The sequence below is a fragment of the Hydractinia symbiolongicarpus genome, chromosome 8, assembly GCF_029227915.1.
Source record: "Hydractinia symbiolongicarpus strain clone_291-10 chromosome 8, HSymV2.1, whole genome shotgun sequence".
Classification (NCBI taxonomy): domain Eukaryota; kingdom Metazoa; phylum Cnidaria; class Hydrozoa; order Anthoathecata; family Hydractiniidae; genus Hydractinia; species Hydractinia symbiolongicarpus.
The window spans coordinates 18,725,082-18,743,922 of NC_079882.1; the positions used below are offsets into that span (position 1 = coordinate 18,725,082).

Genomic DNA, 18,841 nt, shown 5'->3' on the forward strand with positions numbered 1-18,841 from the left:
AGTCAATTTACTTGAAAATAGATGCAAAATTGATGTTTTGTTCTTCTGGAATTCAAAACATTTTTCAATGGTAAGAATGTCAGTCAGTTTTTATGCAGAAAAATCCAGCGATTTCGCAAATAGTCAGTTGACACTTCCTAATTTCTGATAAGGAACACCTGGTAGAGCTTTTAAGCTTGGTAACTTGTAAAAAAAAAGCGACAAACATGCTGTAATTTTTTAATTTAAACTAATGTACTTTTGTATTTTCTCTTGTGAACGGAACCTAATTTTTCTCGTGATATTTATATCATGTTATACAAAGAAACGTTATACAAAAAGCTGGTGCAGTATTAAACATTTTCTTCAGTTTTTCTCGAATTCCTAACTTAAAATATTCACCTGAAACTCACCTTAGTTTAAAACCTAGTATAGATGTAGTTTTGGGTAAATCAAAAGAATTTCGCGGAAATTTATTTTTGTGTATTCTGCGACAAGTGATTTCCCAATCATTTTTTTCGGGAATTAATTTTCGTAACATGACATGGTGGCGAACGAAATAGAAGTGGCAGCAAGTAATGATTTTAAATAAATCAGGAGTAACTGATGTTTTGCGAACATATTACGAATAAAGAAAAACTTACACAGTTAAACCATTTAAAAAGTAGTCGAAGGTTTATATAGTTTACTTTAAAGGTGTCAGCTCGATCTTCCTGCAATTTTTAGCTAAAAACATTTTAAAATTTTATTCCCTATTCGTATAGTTATGGTTGATAAAATAAATCTAGATGACTGTTTAAGAAAAAAGAAAAAATGCAATAGGCATGAAGAAAATAAACAAAGGTCAAAACTGACATTAAAAAGCATATGCACTAACTTTGACTCAAATAAATTCCTTGTTCGTTCCTTTAGTCATTTAGAAGTTTAAGAAGATCTAACAATCTGCAACGGTTACTTTTATAACTTACGAGCAAGATTTCAAAAAATTGAATTTGAAAACAATGCAGAATCCTGCCGATTGGCAATAGATGGTTTCAATAAAAACTGCTGAGATGTATCTCCTTCTCTATTTAAACCTTCTTTGCTTGGAGTTACCGGAAATCCACTGTAATTTTGAAACTTTTAAATTGAGGCGATTTGTTTGTCTGTCATAAAAGCGCTACTAAACTAAAGATCAAGGTTGATCAAATATCAAGGACAAGGTTGATGACTGAATCTCTATTGACCGCATGTCTTCATGACAAATATTGCATTATTATGAATTCACACCTAGAAAATATATCAATTCATTTTTTTAAAACGGTTTATTTCCAACAACAAAACAATATATCATAAAATTATTTGTAACTAATTTCAATTTTTTATTTTCTTCGCGAAGGATAATTGAACTTCCCACTGAGCACCATTTCACATTTTGTAAGTGCAGCTTCACAGAAATCGACGATATCTCTCTTTATGTTCTAAAAGAAAGAGTAAAACAAATTGATTATTCAACACTTTTTTGTTTCGCATTTCTCATAACACAATTTGACTCTTTGAAAAATTTAAGACATCTCAGCACTTGATATTTTAATGTCAAAAAGATTAAACAAAGAAACATTTCCTTAGCATATGCAAACGCGTTGTTACGCGCCCTCGTCGTGACGGATTTTTGATATGAGTTAAGATGGCGAAAAAATAGGTTTGGTTTGGTTTGCGTTCCCAAAAATACTTCAACAAAAAAAACACGTGAATAACATGTTCCTATTCTCTACAGCAATATTACGATGTACCTCTTTTTCAACAGCTGCTCTTCGTCCATTAAATGAAGCAAGAAAAGCATCACTGGTTTGGAAGGTTTGGAACAAAACCATAGAACAAAAAAACATAATCAACACTTTGGCTACCATTTTGTATCTAAAAGAAGGGAAGTCTTATAGCTTATTAACGCGTGCATTTTTAGTACACTTATAAAGGAAACAGCATGCTGAAGTTTACATATGTTAACAGTAGAATAGGTACAAAATAACTTTGATTTGGTGTTCTAAAAACTAAAAAACTGAGTATGTGCGTCACATCAATATCATGTTTATAATTAATGTTAGTTTCTCCCGCTTCTTTCTTCAGAATGAAATATCGAGTTAATAATTTTCTTATTCTATTTCCTCCGGTTTTCTTGTTTTAAAAGTTCTCCAACTCCCGACAGATTAATATCAGTAGCAAAAATGAAGAAGACATAAAAAACCCTGGAACATAAAACACGTCGTGATTAAGAAAAAGAAAATACACCAAACTCAATAAAAACAAGATTGAGCCTACTGTTTCAGTCTTTCTCTACCACGTCCTGATTGTTGTTTTCTGTTTTCAGTTTGTTTTTGAAAACATTCATGCCGTTTTATGGTATCGGAGAAAATAATCTGTTTATCTTCTAAGCTTTCCGAAATAATGAACAAATCAGTGATCACTAAAAAAAGGGCGCGAAAATAAACTCTCCTCCGCAATACTTTATGCCCACGAACTCACACCATGAAGCATTTTAAAATTCATTCGGTCTGCAGGAGGAAAAAGCAACTATGATTAATCCTTATAATCGCGCAAACACTGTGGAGCACATATTGAATTAAAATACGAAATACAGTAAAAGAAAAAAGAAACAAAAAAAACTAACGAAAAAGATTTCTATATTGAAAACATCAAAAGAACTTGAAATAGCAATTAATTGGCTTAGGTCGGATGTTCTTATCAAATAGTAAAAACTGGTGTAGTTTTCTTTCTTAAAAACGAATTGATATTCTTCAACTTCGGTAAATGCCAACAAAAGAATAAATATTCAGGTAAATATAAAGTTGTGTCACAAAATTTGTTTTTTTTAATTTTTTTTTTACGTGGTTTTAAATTACATTACTGCACACAATAAACTCATTATTTTTTCATTCCGTGAGTTTTAAGAGGAAATTTTTTTAAAGTGTATTAAAAACGTCTTTTTTACTTCCACTCCCACTATTATAAGGGCGACACGATGCGCCAAATGGATTAAAACAAACGAAGAATTTCACAAATTCAGCGCCGACCGACAATATTTTCACACGCTTTCACATTTGCACAACACAGCACGAGAGTTTCCAATTTTCATCCATCGAAAAAAAGGGAAAAAACATTTAGGTGACCGAAATATTGTATTATTGTATTATCGTATTTAGAGTTTAATGTTAACGTTTTCAAAAATATAAGTAGCTTTTTTTTGTTAAGTAAAAATATATGACTCCCGAAGTTATTTGCAAATGTGAAAATTTTTGTACTTTTTTGTAATTAAAAGTATATAAAATAAAGAAATTTAATCCATCAAAAATAAACTTTGGAATCCAATTTTTCTTTCAACCAAGTTTTTGTTTCACGATGTTTTGGAAAATATTTTACCGTAAATAAACTAATGCTTTTTTCATATTCATTATTATTTCTAGATTGTAAATGATAAAAAAGTCAAATGTACAAAGAACTGTTCTGAAATAAATTTCTTTTTTTAAACATTTAGCTACTATTATGCAACAAAAGCGTTGACTAACTTAAAATCGGAGAAACTTACACGAGTCTAAGAAAGTTTGATAGTTGAAAAATTTTGACTAGGAGCGTCAAATTGGAAAATTTTTTTCACACTCAGACAAAAACTTTTCCTCTAGTAAAAGTAACCCCAGTAAAAGTTTGTACGGATACGCACGTTCTTTCCAAAAAATACACTCAAAAGTCAATTAATAAGGAGATTTTAGTACAACATTTGAACTTTTGTGCGGAACAGTTTTTTCATCGTCATTTTCCCTACTATCCATCCATCGTTTAAGATGCTCAGCAACTTCTTTTATATGAGACAGTAGCATGACATGTCCGCAATTCTTGATCAACACGTCGGTCGCACGTGGAAGACGAGACTTTAGAAAATCCATTCCTTGTTTTGGACAAATCTGTAATGTAAAATATTTATAGGAAATAATAAGAATTCTTCGTAACCTTATGGTAGAGAAGGGGACATTTTTCGCAGAATTTTTATTATAAAATGCACATGTATGTTTTAAAAATTGAAATGAGTGGTTAAATGTTGTGAAATGTGGTGTATTTGCCATATCCTCCCTTCTCTCCTTCGGCCATGTTTGAATAATTGTTTTATTAATTTTGTTCACAGATTCTTTTCACTATTTTTATAACGCGTATTAATGCACATCGCCCAAGACTACTTGCGTACCTTATCAGTAAAAAAAACCGGCAAAAAGGGACCAAATTTTTAGCGACTAAAAATTTATGCTGATTTCTTTTCATCTGATCACCATTTTTCTTCTTTTCGATTTCTTCTTTTCTTGGATATCTTCATTTTTTTCGTATTGTGAATTCATGTATGTGTGAAAATTTAATTACCGAACGTGTATTTCATAGTTCATTAGGTTTTGTGCTTATATATTATACACGCGCAATCATTTTCATTTTGTTCATAAGATTTTCGCACACTTTTATCAATTAAGAAAGTGAGTTCGGGAGCGTCGGAATATCAATCAAATCATTATTTTACAATACTTTACAATAAACTTCAAGTTCTTGGCTGTTAATTTAAATCTATCACTCCTATTTTATAGGCAAGCTGGTGTAAGAGTTTTATGCACTCAATTCATGTTTTATATCAAGTAATTTGTATTTATATTTATAATTTAAATATAGTTTGAACACTACACTACTACATTACATCGCTACAAATAACACTCATCAAATCAATCGTTATTTATTATTGTTACAAACACAGCCATTACACAGACAACAGCCTCGCATCATTCTCTGGGCTCATTCTCTTTCTAACTAATGTTTCAAGTTTGCATAGCAGAGGAAAAAGAGATCCGAGAAAAGAAGATAAGAACCAAAGCAGAGAAAAACTTTTAAATTAAAGGAACATAAAAAAATAATCATTGAAATTGATTGATTTACGATCTCGAAATCTTGCCGACTTTTTACTTTTTTTATGCCGACTTTCTTTTATGCCGACTTTTTTTACCGGTAAGGTAAAACGAGGCTGGTATGCGGTTTGAAAAAGACTTGAAGTTCTTCATGTTTCAAACTTATTATGAATTATGTTTAGACTATATATTCATATTTCTTCAGTTATACCATTCTTATTACGATTTTATAACTATAATACTATTTTTTTTTTCACCAAAAATATCCCATTTCAACAATAGACCTATTTCAATATCGCCTTTTCATGATTAGCCGTGGTGGCAAAATATCAAAACATTGCATGAAAACAAGGTTAGTTTAGATAAAGTTCAGGACGTCAAGTTGTTTACTAGCTGTCCTGACCTTAGTTATCAACAAATGTTGGTTGATTTTATAACTTTCAACTGCCATATTGAAAGGATAAAAGGATAGTGGATAAAAGTATATAGAGGGTATTAGTAGTGGTAGTGTGACAAAAATTATGAATATTTATTGATATTAAGTGTGTATTTATGGCAACTTTAATTTTTGCTAGCTATAGCTAAACGTCTTGTTTCTTACTCCTACAAAAAATTTATATATTCTATCCCCTGTAAGTTATATGTTTACCTAGTTTACTAAAACTTTATATAACTTATATAATTATAAGTTATATATATTATAATTATATAGGTTATAATTATTTTCCTAAAAAAGTTACCCAGCTTTTCATAGCCAGATATTATAGGTTGTGTATATGTTACAGCTAGCATGTACTCAGGGATGATGTGCTGCCCAGCTATGTATCGTTAATTGTCACACTCCCCTGCTAATATACTTTAACCTTTCCATTTAGTATGCATTTATAACAAACATATTTTGGCTCAACCCAGTGTACTCAGTAATCACAAATTGTTTATTGTCTTGGTTTGTCTGTTCAGATTTATATCAGTATTGTAGGTTTATCATTTCTTGAATATGTAAGGCTGTTTACTTTATTTAAAAATTTCTTAACTTTCTTAGGCCATATAACTTATAGGTTATAAGTTATTGTGGTAATTCGATCAAGTACTAAACATATCTAAGGGAGAGCTGCCCAGCTTACCTGGCTAAACATTATTGCATTGACACAAGATGTGATTTGAAACAAATCGTTAGCGATTTGTTTATCTACAATTTTCTTAGCTTTTGAAAGAATCAGCCCCCTCCCCCCAAAATGCCTATTGATTATCATTTCATTAAAATACTGTATAAAAAATCTATTTCCCCCTTACAGTACCTTAAATTCAGAAACTTTACAGAAAAGTTTTTATGTTAATTCTATCAGATTTGTCTAAGAAGAGACCACTTAAGAAAATTATTTTTATATGCATAAGTTTTTAATCTTTGCTTTTACGTACAAATAAATTACAATATCCATAGTAATACTTGACGTGGAATAACAATCTAGCAATACTTATAAATATAATATTACTGGCAATACTTATAGAAATACTACCTATTGACAGAACATTTTGTGAATTTAAAAACAACAACAATTATCTGTAGCCACAACGGTAACATTCTTACAGGCCATAGTTTTTAAATAATCAAGACTTAAGGATACTTATAAGTATTATCTTGGGTGATTGCATTGCTCTTATTACATTTTGTTGAATATATAACATGATGAAGACAAATAATCAGTCTAATACCACCAACCCAACATGCTTAGGATAGCCTTGGAGGAAAGGGATAGCCAAGTCATAATGTTATTTACAGATGTTTCCAAAAATATAAAATCCAAACCATAGTCATAAGAAAAACAATAGTTAGCTAGCTAAGCACTGGAAAAAAATATAAACCAGTAATTTTAATAAGCTCCATGGGTATAAAATAAGTGCCATGTTCTATTTTTTTACCAAAAGTTCATAATTTGCCCAATTGACAAGTTAATTTGAGAAACAATAAAGGTAAACAAACTACATGTGCATCACTCAACTGGAAAATTAAAATTGTCTTTAAACTAACCTCGTTTTCATGTTAGTATGTCTATTCCGGCTGTGTATTTTACGGAATGGAAATGGATATTGAAATAGGTCTATTCCTCTTTAAACTTAAACGTGAATAATATTTATTTTGCCGAATATAGTTCCAGTGCTACGCGCTTTTAAAATTATACAGAAGAAAATAACGTAATTTTAAAGAGAAACGTTAATAACAACAAAGATGGCGCCTAACATACAATTTTACGACGACCTTTATAGTACTGCGGGAGCTTCAACTTTCCATAGCATTTTAGGTTTTCTTTAAAATTTTTAGACATGTTTGAAAAATCATACAGCTATCATACGGTGTGCGAAAATATTTTTACTTTAAATATTTTTTTCCTTTAACAGCGTTTTATGCAGCAGAGGATGTTACCAAAGAATCTTTGAAAAAAACAAAAGCCTATTGTCAGAAAAATATGAATAAACAAAAAAATTCCGAACACCATTGTTGTAAAAAGTTGGAGCTCACAAAACTCGATGTTTTTCTTTCTTATTATACATTTTAACTAGAAATTTCTGCTGACTCAGCAATTTAGATAATAAGTTAAAATCATTTTAGTATGTCTAAAGGTCCATATTTTTAGAAAATAGTATAGAAAAATTGTATACATAAAACTCTCAGTAAATAATTCAGCTTTTTGGACAGCTAAAAAAGGGTTACTGCCACCTAATAGTGTTCTATAAAATTTAGTAATTTAAAAAAATTAGCCCTACTCACCAAATCTTCGTCACCCCATAGAATTAAAACATCTAAATGCGATATGCTTTTTAAATTGGCTTCTGAAAACTTGTAATCATATACCGTTCCATTTAAAACTAAAAATAAGAAGATATTCTAAAAGAAGATCGCAAGGAAGAAAAATTGTAAAATTTAACTTCTGCCTGTCGTTTTCACTTGAACAGATTTTTATCTTTGATCTCAATTAATGATTTTTTTCCCTTTCCTATAAAAAAATATTAATTTCCACCGTTTCCAATTCAAATGAAAGGGGCTACGAAATGGTCAAAGTAAGTTGGGTACGTACCATAATCTACATCAGAAGCCTTCCGGTTTTTATAATATCTCAGAGCAGTTGTAATTGCCTTGGGAGGGTGAGATAATTTCCCACTACTTAAATAGTCCAACGTATTCAGCAAATCTTCATCACTGGTGAAAACAACGCTTTTAGGCTTCTTTCCTGACATATAGTTCACCTGCATTCCAGTCGTTCCCATTAAAGTCAGTGATGCTAAAAACAACACCTACTAACTAAAATACATAAAGTGAACAAAACATAGGAACAAACTGTTCCTATGTTTTGTTAATAAGCATTCCAGGGTGAAAAATATTAAAAAAACACCTATTCAGAAATTAAAGTAAAAATGTTAATCTGCATTTTCCATTTTTAAATAATTATTTTTTGAACACTTTTTGTTCTTTTTTTATATTAAATTTGATAACAATAAAAATTATTTTAAATTAAATTCAGTACAACTAACAATTAAAAATTAATATGAAATTTGCTTAATATCATTCCTGAATAATACATGATAAAATTGCAAAATTGATAATAACCATAGATAGTGAAATGATGTACACATATACTTATTACACCCACCATTTATAATGCTACACTATAAAGAAACAAATAATAAACATAATGATCAACACTAACAAAAATACCAACAAAATTAGCTGCTTTGATGATATTAATAGTTAAAACCATAAACCCTACTTGGTTCAGGATTTTCAAACATTATATAAATCTTAAAAAAAAAGAACAAGATGGTTGCAATAAATTTTCTTTTATGACAGCACTTTTTCTGCAATATCATCAGAAGCTTGAAATTTCTTCAAAATACTACTGTCTGCCTAAAACCCAATTAAATTAGTTCTGAAAAGAGTTTTAAAATTTCTGGTAAAATAAAAGTTTTTTAACATTTTTTCTGATTTTTATACATGTCTTGTACATGTTCTACAAGCCAAAAATTGCAGATTTTTCACATTTAAAAAAAAAAAAAAAAAAGGAAATGAAGGGATTGTCATTTGGCAAGATTTTGCACATTGATTTGTCTTGATGAAATAGAGTTATCTTGTATGTTTGAAATCTTAATCCTAAAGGAAGTTATTACATCCCCCTCAGACCGAATAGGGTTAAGCTTGTTCTAACTGCACTGGAATTAAAAAAATACAACTTAAATCTTAACAAAAAAGATTCACATTTCATCAGACCTATCTCAAAGTTAAATTTTTAGAAATTGTGATTTTTAAACAAACTCAATAAAATACATTGCACATAATTTTTTACGCACTTCAAATGCAATCAATCACACAGTATGTTAAGCGTCTTAATGTTACGATTCTCTTTTTTATATTGAGTCTTACTCAAAATCATTAAAAAACTGTAAAATCTTACTCTGTTACATATCAATGACAGTTTACACTACATTGTTTATTGACTTTGTAGCAAAATTCTCTACAAATTTTTTAAATATATCATTTTTACAAAGTTGAGTTTGTTCTAAAGAATTTTGTGGACATTAACATGATGTTCAGGACATCATTATAAAAAGGGTCAAATTTGCTGCTGATAAAATTAAATACTAACCAACATCTTCACTATACTGAGATGCATAATCAACAGCCACACTGCCACCCATTGAAAACCCCACCAAATGAAACTTTCTGCGATGGAGATCTGTTTTCTCACTAAACTATGATGTAAAGTTACATTGCAACATGTAGCTTTGAATATTCATGAAGAGTCAAAAAAAATCAACAAAGCATATTTTACAATTATCAAAATACAAGAATTTTTCCAAAATTTAGTTTGAAAGTGACGAGGAAGAAACAAGCAGTTATCTTTACACCTGTTGAAGCAAGCATATATGGAGTACAATAACTTTTAAAGTCAGGAAGTTAGGTAGTTGAAGAGTAGGTAGTTGGTGTGTTAGCAAGTTGTTACTATTGCCGGCGACCAATTAAAAATCTGACTCTCCTTTTTGATTTTACTTTCTACATATTTTTTCTGCTTACATTTTCAACTTTATACTTTTGTTTTTCTAGATTTCTGTCTATCTTCTTCAATCAGTCATATATCGCAACAAAATGAAAGTGGTTTCATTTTTGTTAAGCTAACTTTGGGTTTAACTTACTTAAAAATCTGTATGCCAAATGTGCCTTAGTGTCACAAGCCAAAATTTTCTTTTTTATAGGCTCTTTTATAGACATTTTTATATTGATACTTATAAACAACACCTTGAATAAAAGTAGAGGTTGGTAAACCTTTTGTGGCTGACAAAAAACAGTTAAACTGCTAATCAGATCAATTTTGTTTTGTAATTTTTTAAATAAATTAAAAAATCAGAAATATGGCAGAGCAGAAAAAATAGTAAGAATTTCACCTTTTGATAATGCTTTTTTTTGTGTTTCTGCATAATTTTTTAAGAAACAGAAATATAAGAATCCAAACAAGTGCCATTAGCTTTTAGGAAAAGTCTTTTTTAAACTCAGTTTGTTCAACGAGAACTAGATTCTCCTCGATAACATCTTGCGCTGTTTAAGAATGCTGTTTCAGAATACTTCTAACTTACCCAGAGATGATATTTCTGAGCTGCACGATTAGTCAGGGGATTCCCAAAAACAGACTTCAATTTAAATAGAAGTATTTCATAAAAGTAAGTATGATTTAGTGTTGTAGTATCCTCAACGCAATTTCACGCATCAAAACAATAGGTTCTACTGAAGAGAGCAAATAAGACTTTTAACTTCAGTACTGTGAAATTTAGCAACTCTCCCTGCGTCAACTACCTAACCATCCAACTCCACAACTCAAAATTTTTCCATTGTCACATGTATGTGAATGTTTACAGGGAAAGAAAACTGGTATAGGGTTTAACAAGATTCTGACAGCATTTATAGTCTGATTCTAGACAATTTAAAAGGATACATAAATATAAGCTGCATAAGAAACATACCGTTTTAACTAGGACAACCATATCTTCCATTGTAACATTTCTGTTCAAGCTGGTGGTACCACCATGATTATACATGTCTATAGCCACCAAATGATAAGATTTATCAAAGTATGGAGCAATTTGTACAAAATCGACAGCAGAGCCAAAAAAGCCATGGATAAATAAAATTGACTTCTTTGTTGAATCTATGTTGCCTCTTTCAATGTAGGAGCAATAGGTGTTACCCTTAACACAAACATTTTTTTCCTTGAATTTTGAAAAGATCACTGCCACTCTGGAAATAAAAAAAAATTGTTATGTGGTGACCAAGGCAAATTTTCAAAAAGTTGTATAGTTTTTTTTGTCTGGACCAAAATACTATCACAGCAATTTCTGCAACTATAACAAAGAGAGAAAGAGAATATGCACAACAGGAAAATATAAAAAATAATACGGGTTTGTCATACCTCACAAAAATTGTTATGATTAAATGTGGCATAAACCATAAAAGTGTGATAATTAAAATGCAAATGGTGATAGCTGTTAGAACAGCATTAAATATGAGGTCTTCCATGACCAAACTTGCTGTGAAAATAAATAACTATTTCCTAGAATTTACAACATTTAATAAAGCAATTGAAATATTTTCTGACCTATAACAAGTTTACATCAGGTGTTTATGTCAGTAAACATTTGCTTGATATGAAAAAAATTATAATTTATTAAGGATATGGTAACCCCTTTTAATGCATTTTTTTTCAAAAATCTTATTCCGTAATATGTTTTGTATAAATTTTGAAATAACAGTACAAAATAAATCAGGAAGCAGGACATAACCTAGGGAAAACATTTTATTTCTACTAAGATATTATTTATCATGTTTACAGATTCTAAATTTTTGTTCTCGTGTTTTTTTCTTCCATAAAAAGAGAAAATTTACTCCAGGGATTTAAATTACAAAATTTAACTCAGCTATAATATTTTTTGACTTTGTTTCCCTTAGAGCGGTAAAGTCGATCTTTCAAGGTCTAAATTAAATTAAAATGCAGATTCTACTAAAATTAAAATGGAGTGACATGGTTTTTTATTTGTTTACAACAAAGGATGTATTAAAAACTTAACGTCTATTTTTTTCTCATTTTACATCCTTTAAAACAAGGTTGGTTCTGATGAGGTTATAAAAAAGTTTTTTTTAGCATGCCGACCTTGGGATGCATATATATAAAAAAAACTGTCCTTGAATCAATGTAGCTCGGCTTTCAGGTTTACAATGTCAAATATCACAGGACTATAGCCATTATGCTCTTTAGTGAAAAAAAAATTCACTGAGGGAGGTTATTAAAGCCTAAGTAAAGAGTTATTTTTTGGTTCAGATTTTTTCCTCCTTCTTAGAAAGTCCTAGTATTAAATGAAATACATCATTCAATAGGAAATCTATTAATGTTTCAAAACACATATTTTGAAAAAAAAAATACAAAAAAATACTGAGTATGTGTCAAAATGCAATACCGTAGCCTAAGGAAGAAACAAGAAGACTGTCATCTGCGAATTTTACAAGTTCTATATATGACCTTCTATATTTGAAAGTTTGTTCATTGTCAAGCTGCATATTTGTGATTTAGCTGGTGAAATCACTGCTTTTTCTTTAGTGAAAAAAAAAGAATGCTCTTTTATTTTTTATGGGTTAAGGCAAAGTTTGGCCATCAACCAGTAAAAAAATTAATTTAAAAAACACTCATCAAGGCCGATACAACTTCCCCCAAATAAAACGTGGGGGGATAAGGCAAGAAACTCATTTGAAGCTATAAAATGACAATAAACAATCTTTCAAATAATTTGAAGCTATAAAATGACAATAAACAATCTTTTAAATATAGATGGCCTAGCTGCAAGTCATGTGTAAAATTAAATTCACACAATTTTGCATTATTATTTAGACAGGTTTAGGTGGTAATATTTACAAAAAACAGTTGTATGACCAGCCTCTCTTAGGTTGGCTTTGGAGACTGGAAAACCAAATTCAGAGGATAAGAAAATTGACACAACTGTATAACCTTATAATGGTAAAATATAGATTTTACCATTTTTGCGAAGTACACTGACCTTAAAGGAGTTCTAAATGAAAACAAATCAAATCACAAAAATCCGAAGCTGATCTATTCATCTTCAGCACCATGTGTGCTTGGATATATAGCACTGAAGATAGTCTAAATAACTCAATAAGACTATTGCTTGTAATTTCAAATCAGTTGATATTTGCACTAGCCTTATTGTAGACCATTTGAGCACATGCAAATCTTGGTTACAAAAACAAATAAGTATTTACAATCATAGAAAAATAATATTCTGTACAACATTAATTTCAAATTTATAAAAAATATCAAGCTATAAATATGGAAAATTATATCAATTCAAAACAGAATTTTCTCCATACACATTGTTTCTTTGCTCATGTACCTTATGTTGCCATTCTGTCATTCTTCTATCAAAAGAACTGATTGATAATGTGCGTCTTTTTCTCACAGCCGGCTCCTTTAAAGATTCCTGGATGTTATCTGATGTGACACTGAGTTCTGGTTTCTTTCGCTTGTTTTGTATAAATACAAAAACCATGTAAAGATACAACAGGGCAATTGAGGTGATCAGAAAAATTACAATAACTTTGATGAGTAAAGTATTTCGCGTCTCGTATTTACATTCACATTTTAAACAAAATGTTTCTTCCCTTTTGACAACATGCTCACAGTTACATTGATCTGGCAATGTCAAGTTGTTCACAATAACTATATTGGTAAAATTACTTTTGGACGCATCTTTGGGACATATACATTTACAGCGAACATCTGAGTACTGTGCAAACACATAATCAACATAAAAATTAATGATCATAATCCCTGTACAATATCTCATTTTTAATGAAGTTTCTAAAAGAAAATTTGTTTATACCTAAATTAATTTTTGCAAAGATTAATTTTTTGCAAATTTTATCAATATGCCAGAAAATCTGTCTACACAAAAATTCCCATATTTGCGAAATTACTACAAATAACTTTTTTGCTAAAATTAACTTTGTGAAACTGTTGGAAAAACTAGTTATCCTTGTTAAAAAATTGGCCAGCCTTGCCAGTCAAGTTCAACTACAGGCCATCTTGTCTCATTAAATAGGCCTGAAATTAAAATTGTCAAAATATACTTTAAAAAAAATACTTAGACAATAATTCTTTGGCATGTGGCCTAGTTGTTATGGAGTTCGATTTGTAAACACAAGGTCTGTAAGGTTCGTGGTTCAGTCTGCAGCGCAGGCAGTACCACAGCTACACATCAACCCATGCCAATGTCATGTGGTACAACTTTCGCTTGAGGGAAAATGTTTCACAGTCAAACTCACTTACAATAACAGCTTTGATTACAAAGAACTATACATTATCTGAATTAAAGTTCAGCTAAAGTAGCGAAAACTCACCTAAAACTACACAATATATGACAGGTTTGAAGTTAGAACACAGAAATTCTACCAAAAACTGCCTGTTTTCCCTCAAATCATAATGACTACCGTGAAAAATACGAATTGTAATTGGTTTAAGAGATAAAATTTATGAGATAAACTGTGGTAGCAGCCTAGTTGTTTTTCTTTATTTTGGTACTCAAATTATCCATAAGGTCTGTACTATAACTTTGGTGTAAAATTTAAGTCTCTCATGTCATAGATATTTTATACTTATCTACATACTTAAAGCTTACCTCCCTGAGAAAAACCAAGTTGACCTAAATCGATTCATAACATCTTCAGAAAAAAGAATTTAACGTTTATTTTATTAAAATCACTACAGTATTCAAGAAACCAGACAATGTTTACCTCATGTTTTTAAGCCTTCACCTCACTTGTTCGCCATTTTGCAAGTGAACATTTAAGAGTATAATTTTGCGCCTGACGTCACTAGTTAGAAGCTCACATTCAGACCCCCGGGATGAGAGGCGAAACTTTGCGGATGTGATGTGATGTGATTTGTAAAAAAAAGTTCCACACGTTGATGAATAAGGATGGCTTCTTGCCCACTTACCTAGTTGTCTTAACCACCAAAAGAATCAAACTGATCAAGAGGGAGGATACGCTTCCAAAGAATTTTAAGATCTGCGAAGCTCATTTTACTTCCGAGTTCTTTGACTTTAGAACTGAGTTTGAAAGAAAAAAACAAAAAGAAGAAGGTTAGAAGATTTTTTCATTCTTATCGTCATTCATCGAACTCATGCGCTATTATCTAATTCGAATACGTTAACATATCAAAACTCACTGATCAAATTAAAAATATTCTCGGATTCTAACTCGCAATAGCAACAACACTCCGCTTCGCTCGTCATTATCTTACACTTTCCACACTTGCACCACGTCCTTACAGCAACAGCAACACGTGAAGCGACTTCTTCTTGAATAGAGTATCCTCATCACAGCTCTCCCAACTGAAATCTGAGTCAGTGCTTGGTCTAGTATTTCGCCTGCTCAAATTGAAATTTTACAACATTTTCCCTGTCGCTCTTTTTTTCTTTTTTTGTGTCACAGCTTCTCGGTATTGCAATTGAATGATGATTTCTCAACCGAAGTTAGTATTCATTTTCAAAGTTTCCTGATATTTTCACGGGGGTAAACATACTCATTACCAATGCATTTCACTATTAAAGTTTGAGTAAAAATTTCAATGCGGAAGATGATTTACAGTCTTCTAACAGGTGACGTCAGAGCAGTCAAGGTAAATTAATTTATAAAACAACATTGCAGATGTTTTACCTCGTGTCGGAGGTGAATTTTTGAATCTTTGAATAGGCATTATTAACTTATAAGTGCGAATTAAGGAAAATAAACTTTATATTAGTAAATCACGTATGGATATGAGCCAATTTAGGGCAACTTAATTTTTCTCAGGAGGTAAGCTTTAATAGTGATTAGTAGCAGTCTCTAAAATATAGCCGTCATCTGTCCGGGGTTAATTGAAAACATAGGGGTAGCATTTAGGGTAGTAGTTGGGGTAGCTAATTTTGATGTTAAAAGTTATCTTGAACGGCTCCTAGCTCACTTAACATACCAAATACACCTTTACGATAATAGACCATTTCGGAGATTATGCATGCGCCATTATGGATTTGCGAACTCGGTGGTCAGCGCTGTTCTGCCCAGATTGCGAAAACGGCCTGTTTACAACCGGGACAGCCGGATTACGCATGGTCCGGTTATGTTTTTTTTCCCACTGTTTATGTCGTGTGAGCGGATTATGAACGCTGATATAATGGCTAGCCAGGCAGACTGTGATTGGCATTTTCTTCGAACTTTTGTAAATTAAACATTCTTTGGAAAATAGAACACCCCTAAAAAACGGTGAAAGAGAAACTAAACTTCACGGAACCTAAACGGGAATTAGGTTTGGTGAAAAGTTATTAAACTTACGAACCCCAAAATTTAGTATTTGCCAGCACGAAATTTCGTTTCATTCGAGAACAACAACAACTTTGCTACCAGGGCTATTTGCTTGTCAGAAGTGATGACAAATGATATAAAAGCGGTGGGCCCCGATTATATTTGTTCTATAATAAGTGAGAAATAATATTAGACTCTCGTATATAAACTGGTCTGCCCTGATTATGTTCCTTTATAAGTGCCAAATAATAATTTTTGAGTAATAAGCAGGCCTTTCCTGATTATGTTGCCCTGATTATGTATTTTCTGCCCTGTTCTTAACTGGCTCAAGTTGCCGTACTTAATCTGGTCAATGTTCATTATCCAGGCAGAACAGTGCAAGTTGAACTTTGGACTTCACGTTTTATTCAGTCTTGTGCCTAACGGACAGCAGGACAGTTTTGCTTTTTGTTATCTGTTTTTATATTTGTGATACTAATTTTATTATATATATTTTGAAAAATACTTTTATTATGCACTGATTTGTACTTTTAATTTCTTTTTGTACAATAAAGGCAACTTAATGTATCCTAAAAAACCTTTAAACTAGCTAGCTAGCTAGAGGTCTCCCAAAAGCTTAGGTAAAGCTAGCCGTACCTAACAGCTGTACCTAAGCCGTACCTTAGCCGTACGTAACTACACTTTTCTTTTTAAGGTGAGGTAATGTATTTTAATGGAAAAAACTGAACCAATCGTAGTGGTAAATTTGTTGTGTCACTGAATTTCTGTTTCTCAATCGCCAATGAACCCGCAAAATACGAAAAATGTTAACGAAACATCTTGCTCTTATAGAAACTAAACGGGGGAGAGCGCGGGAAGGTGAAGGCCAAATCAACAATTTATGTACGGCTGGCAATAAAAAGGTGGTTAGTACGAGCGGTGAACTTCAATGCGACTTATCAAGTAAAGTAAAATAAAGGGGATAGCATGTGTTTGATGAGATTGAGATGTTTCATTTCCCGATTTTTTCAATTTAACGATAGAAAATTTATCTTTTGGATAGATCCCTGTCCTTTGTAAATAAAGAACATTTGCAAAATGAATAAGTTTTACAAATGTCACACCTGAAATAGAAAATAAGAAGAAATTATATTTATGCTTTTCAAAAAACATCTCCTACTGCTTTAAATCATTTCACTACAACGAACGTGTACGCATGTAAAGCCGTAAAACAACATAATGCATTTTTAGGTGTTGTAAATAGAAAATAGCAGTGTATATTTTGCTCTCGTTAAAGAAAAAAAGAGTGTGTGAGGAATGAAGTGACAGTTTTTTTGTAAGAACCACCTAGACTTGGAATCTCTTGGTTATTATTTTTCATCTTATTTGTTAATGTGTTAGCGCATTCTCATTTTAATTCTGTCAAGAAATATTTCTTTATGTTTGTTGTTGTTTTTAGAAAAATCAGTAAAATTTTGCCCTTGAGTATAGTTCTTATTTCGTTCTTATTTGTCAATAATTTTTAACCTTATTGTTCTTGTAAAAAAATGTTTTTATAAAAAGTGTATATGCTGAATTAAATCGGGACACAGTTAACACAATCAAAATTAAAATATAAAAAACCTTTACTCACACATTGTTTCGCGGCTTTATTAAGTTCTTCCTTTTTCTTATCGTTTTCCATCATTAAAAAAACGTGCACTCATAATAACAACGAATATTAATTTTTTTTTTAAAGTTCTTTCATTTTATATAAAAAGTTTACATCTCCTCCATTAACTATAACATCCAACGAATAAAAACGCGTGTGTCCTTCAACTGGCAAAAACGTTAATTCTACTCCTTATTCAGACATTCACAGTCTATACCTCAGTTAGACAGAAGATTTACCGCATCACTTTCAAAGTAGCATTTTCTTATTTTCCTGTGCAGAAAACAATGTGGAGCCGACCTAGTAGAGTATATTGCATACAATTTTTTTCTTAACCCCGCCCGCACTTTACTTCCCAGTAAACTCTACTTCTTCTACGTACTTATTGTTTTTCGTTTATATTAATTTTTTTTTAGCATTTGAAGTTGTTTCTTATATAATAAAATCCAGCCTTCTCTTAATATGGTCCACCCGTACCTTATTTTGGCTAGCCGTACCTAACATAATTTTGTTTTTATTGAACGTTTTTAGCATTTGAAGTTGTTTCTTATATGATAGGACCCAGCCGTACCTTAATATTTTCCAGCCGTTCCTTATTTTGGCTAGCCGTACCTAACATAATTTCGTTATTATTGAACGTTATTAGCATTTGAAGTTGTTTCTTATATGATATGACCCAGCCGCAACTTACAGCAGATCCGGAGATAAGGGTTGAGATATGTTCCGTCCAGCAACAATAACATTCTGTGGATTGTGGACTATACGCCATTGCGTTTGCAACAGCTCTTGCTTTGGGGGGTGATCCAACTAAAGTAGTTTACGATCGTAAAAGATTGCGTCTGCATCTACTTTTGTGTTTGGATTTATATGAAAATGCTTCCTTTTCCTGAAGAAAAAACATTAAGACCTTTAAGATGCGAAATCAAAATT

General features: G+C 31.2%; 2 protein-coding genes across 2 annotated transcripts; both read right to left on the reverse strand.

The window, feature by feature from the left end:
* Positions 1-1,751: 1,751 nt before the first annotated feature.
* On the reverse strand, positions 1,752-12,156 carry LOC130654222 (monoacylglycerol lipase ABHD6-like). The gene is made up of 7 exons (XM_057456767.1): positions 11,342-12,156; positions 10,896-11,169; positions 9,527-9,632; positions 7,964-8,167; positions 7,657-7,754; positions 2,278-3,914; positions 1,752-1,875 (listed from the first exon to the last, which is right to left on the reverse strand). The coding sequence occupies exons 1-6, from the start codon at positions 11,446-11,448 to the stop codon at positions 3,705-3,707; spliced, it is 999 nt and encodes a 332-aa protein (XP_057312750.1). The 5' UTR covers positions 11,449-12,156; the 3' UTR covers positions 1,752-1,875; positions 2,278-3,704.
* A 151-nt stretch (positions 12,157-12,307) lies between these two features.
* LOC130654225 (putative protein 2) lies at positions 12,308-18,455 on the reverse strand. Its single transcript, XM_057456770.1, has one exon. The coding sequence runs from the start codon at positions 13,782-13,784 to the stop codon at positions 13,281-13,283; it is 504 nt and encodes a 167-aa protein (XP_057312753.1). The 5' UTR covers positions 13,785-18,455; the 3' UTR covers positions 12,308-13,280.
* Between the last annotated feature and the right edge of the window lie 386 nt (positions 18,456-18,841).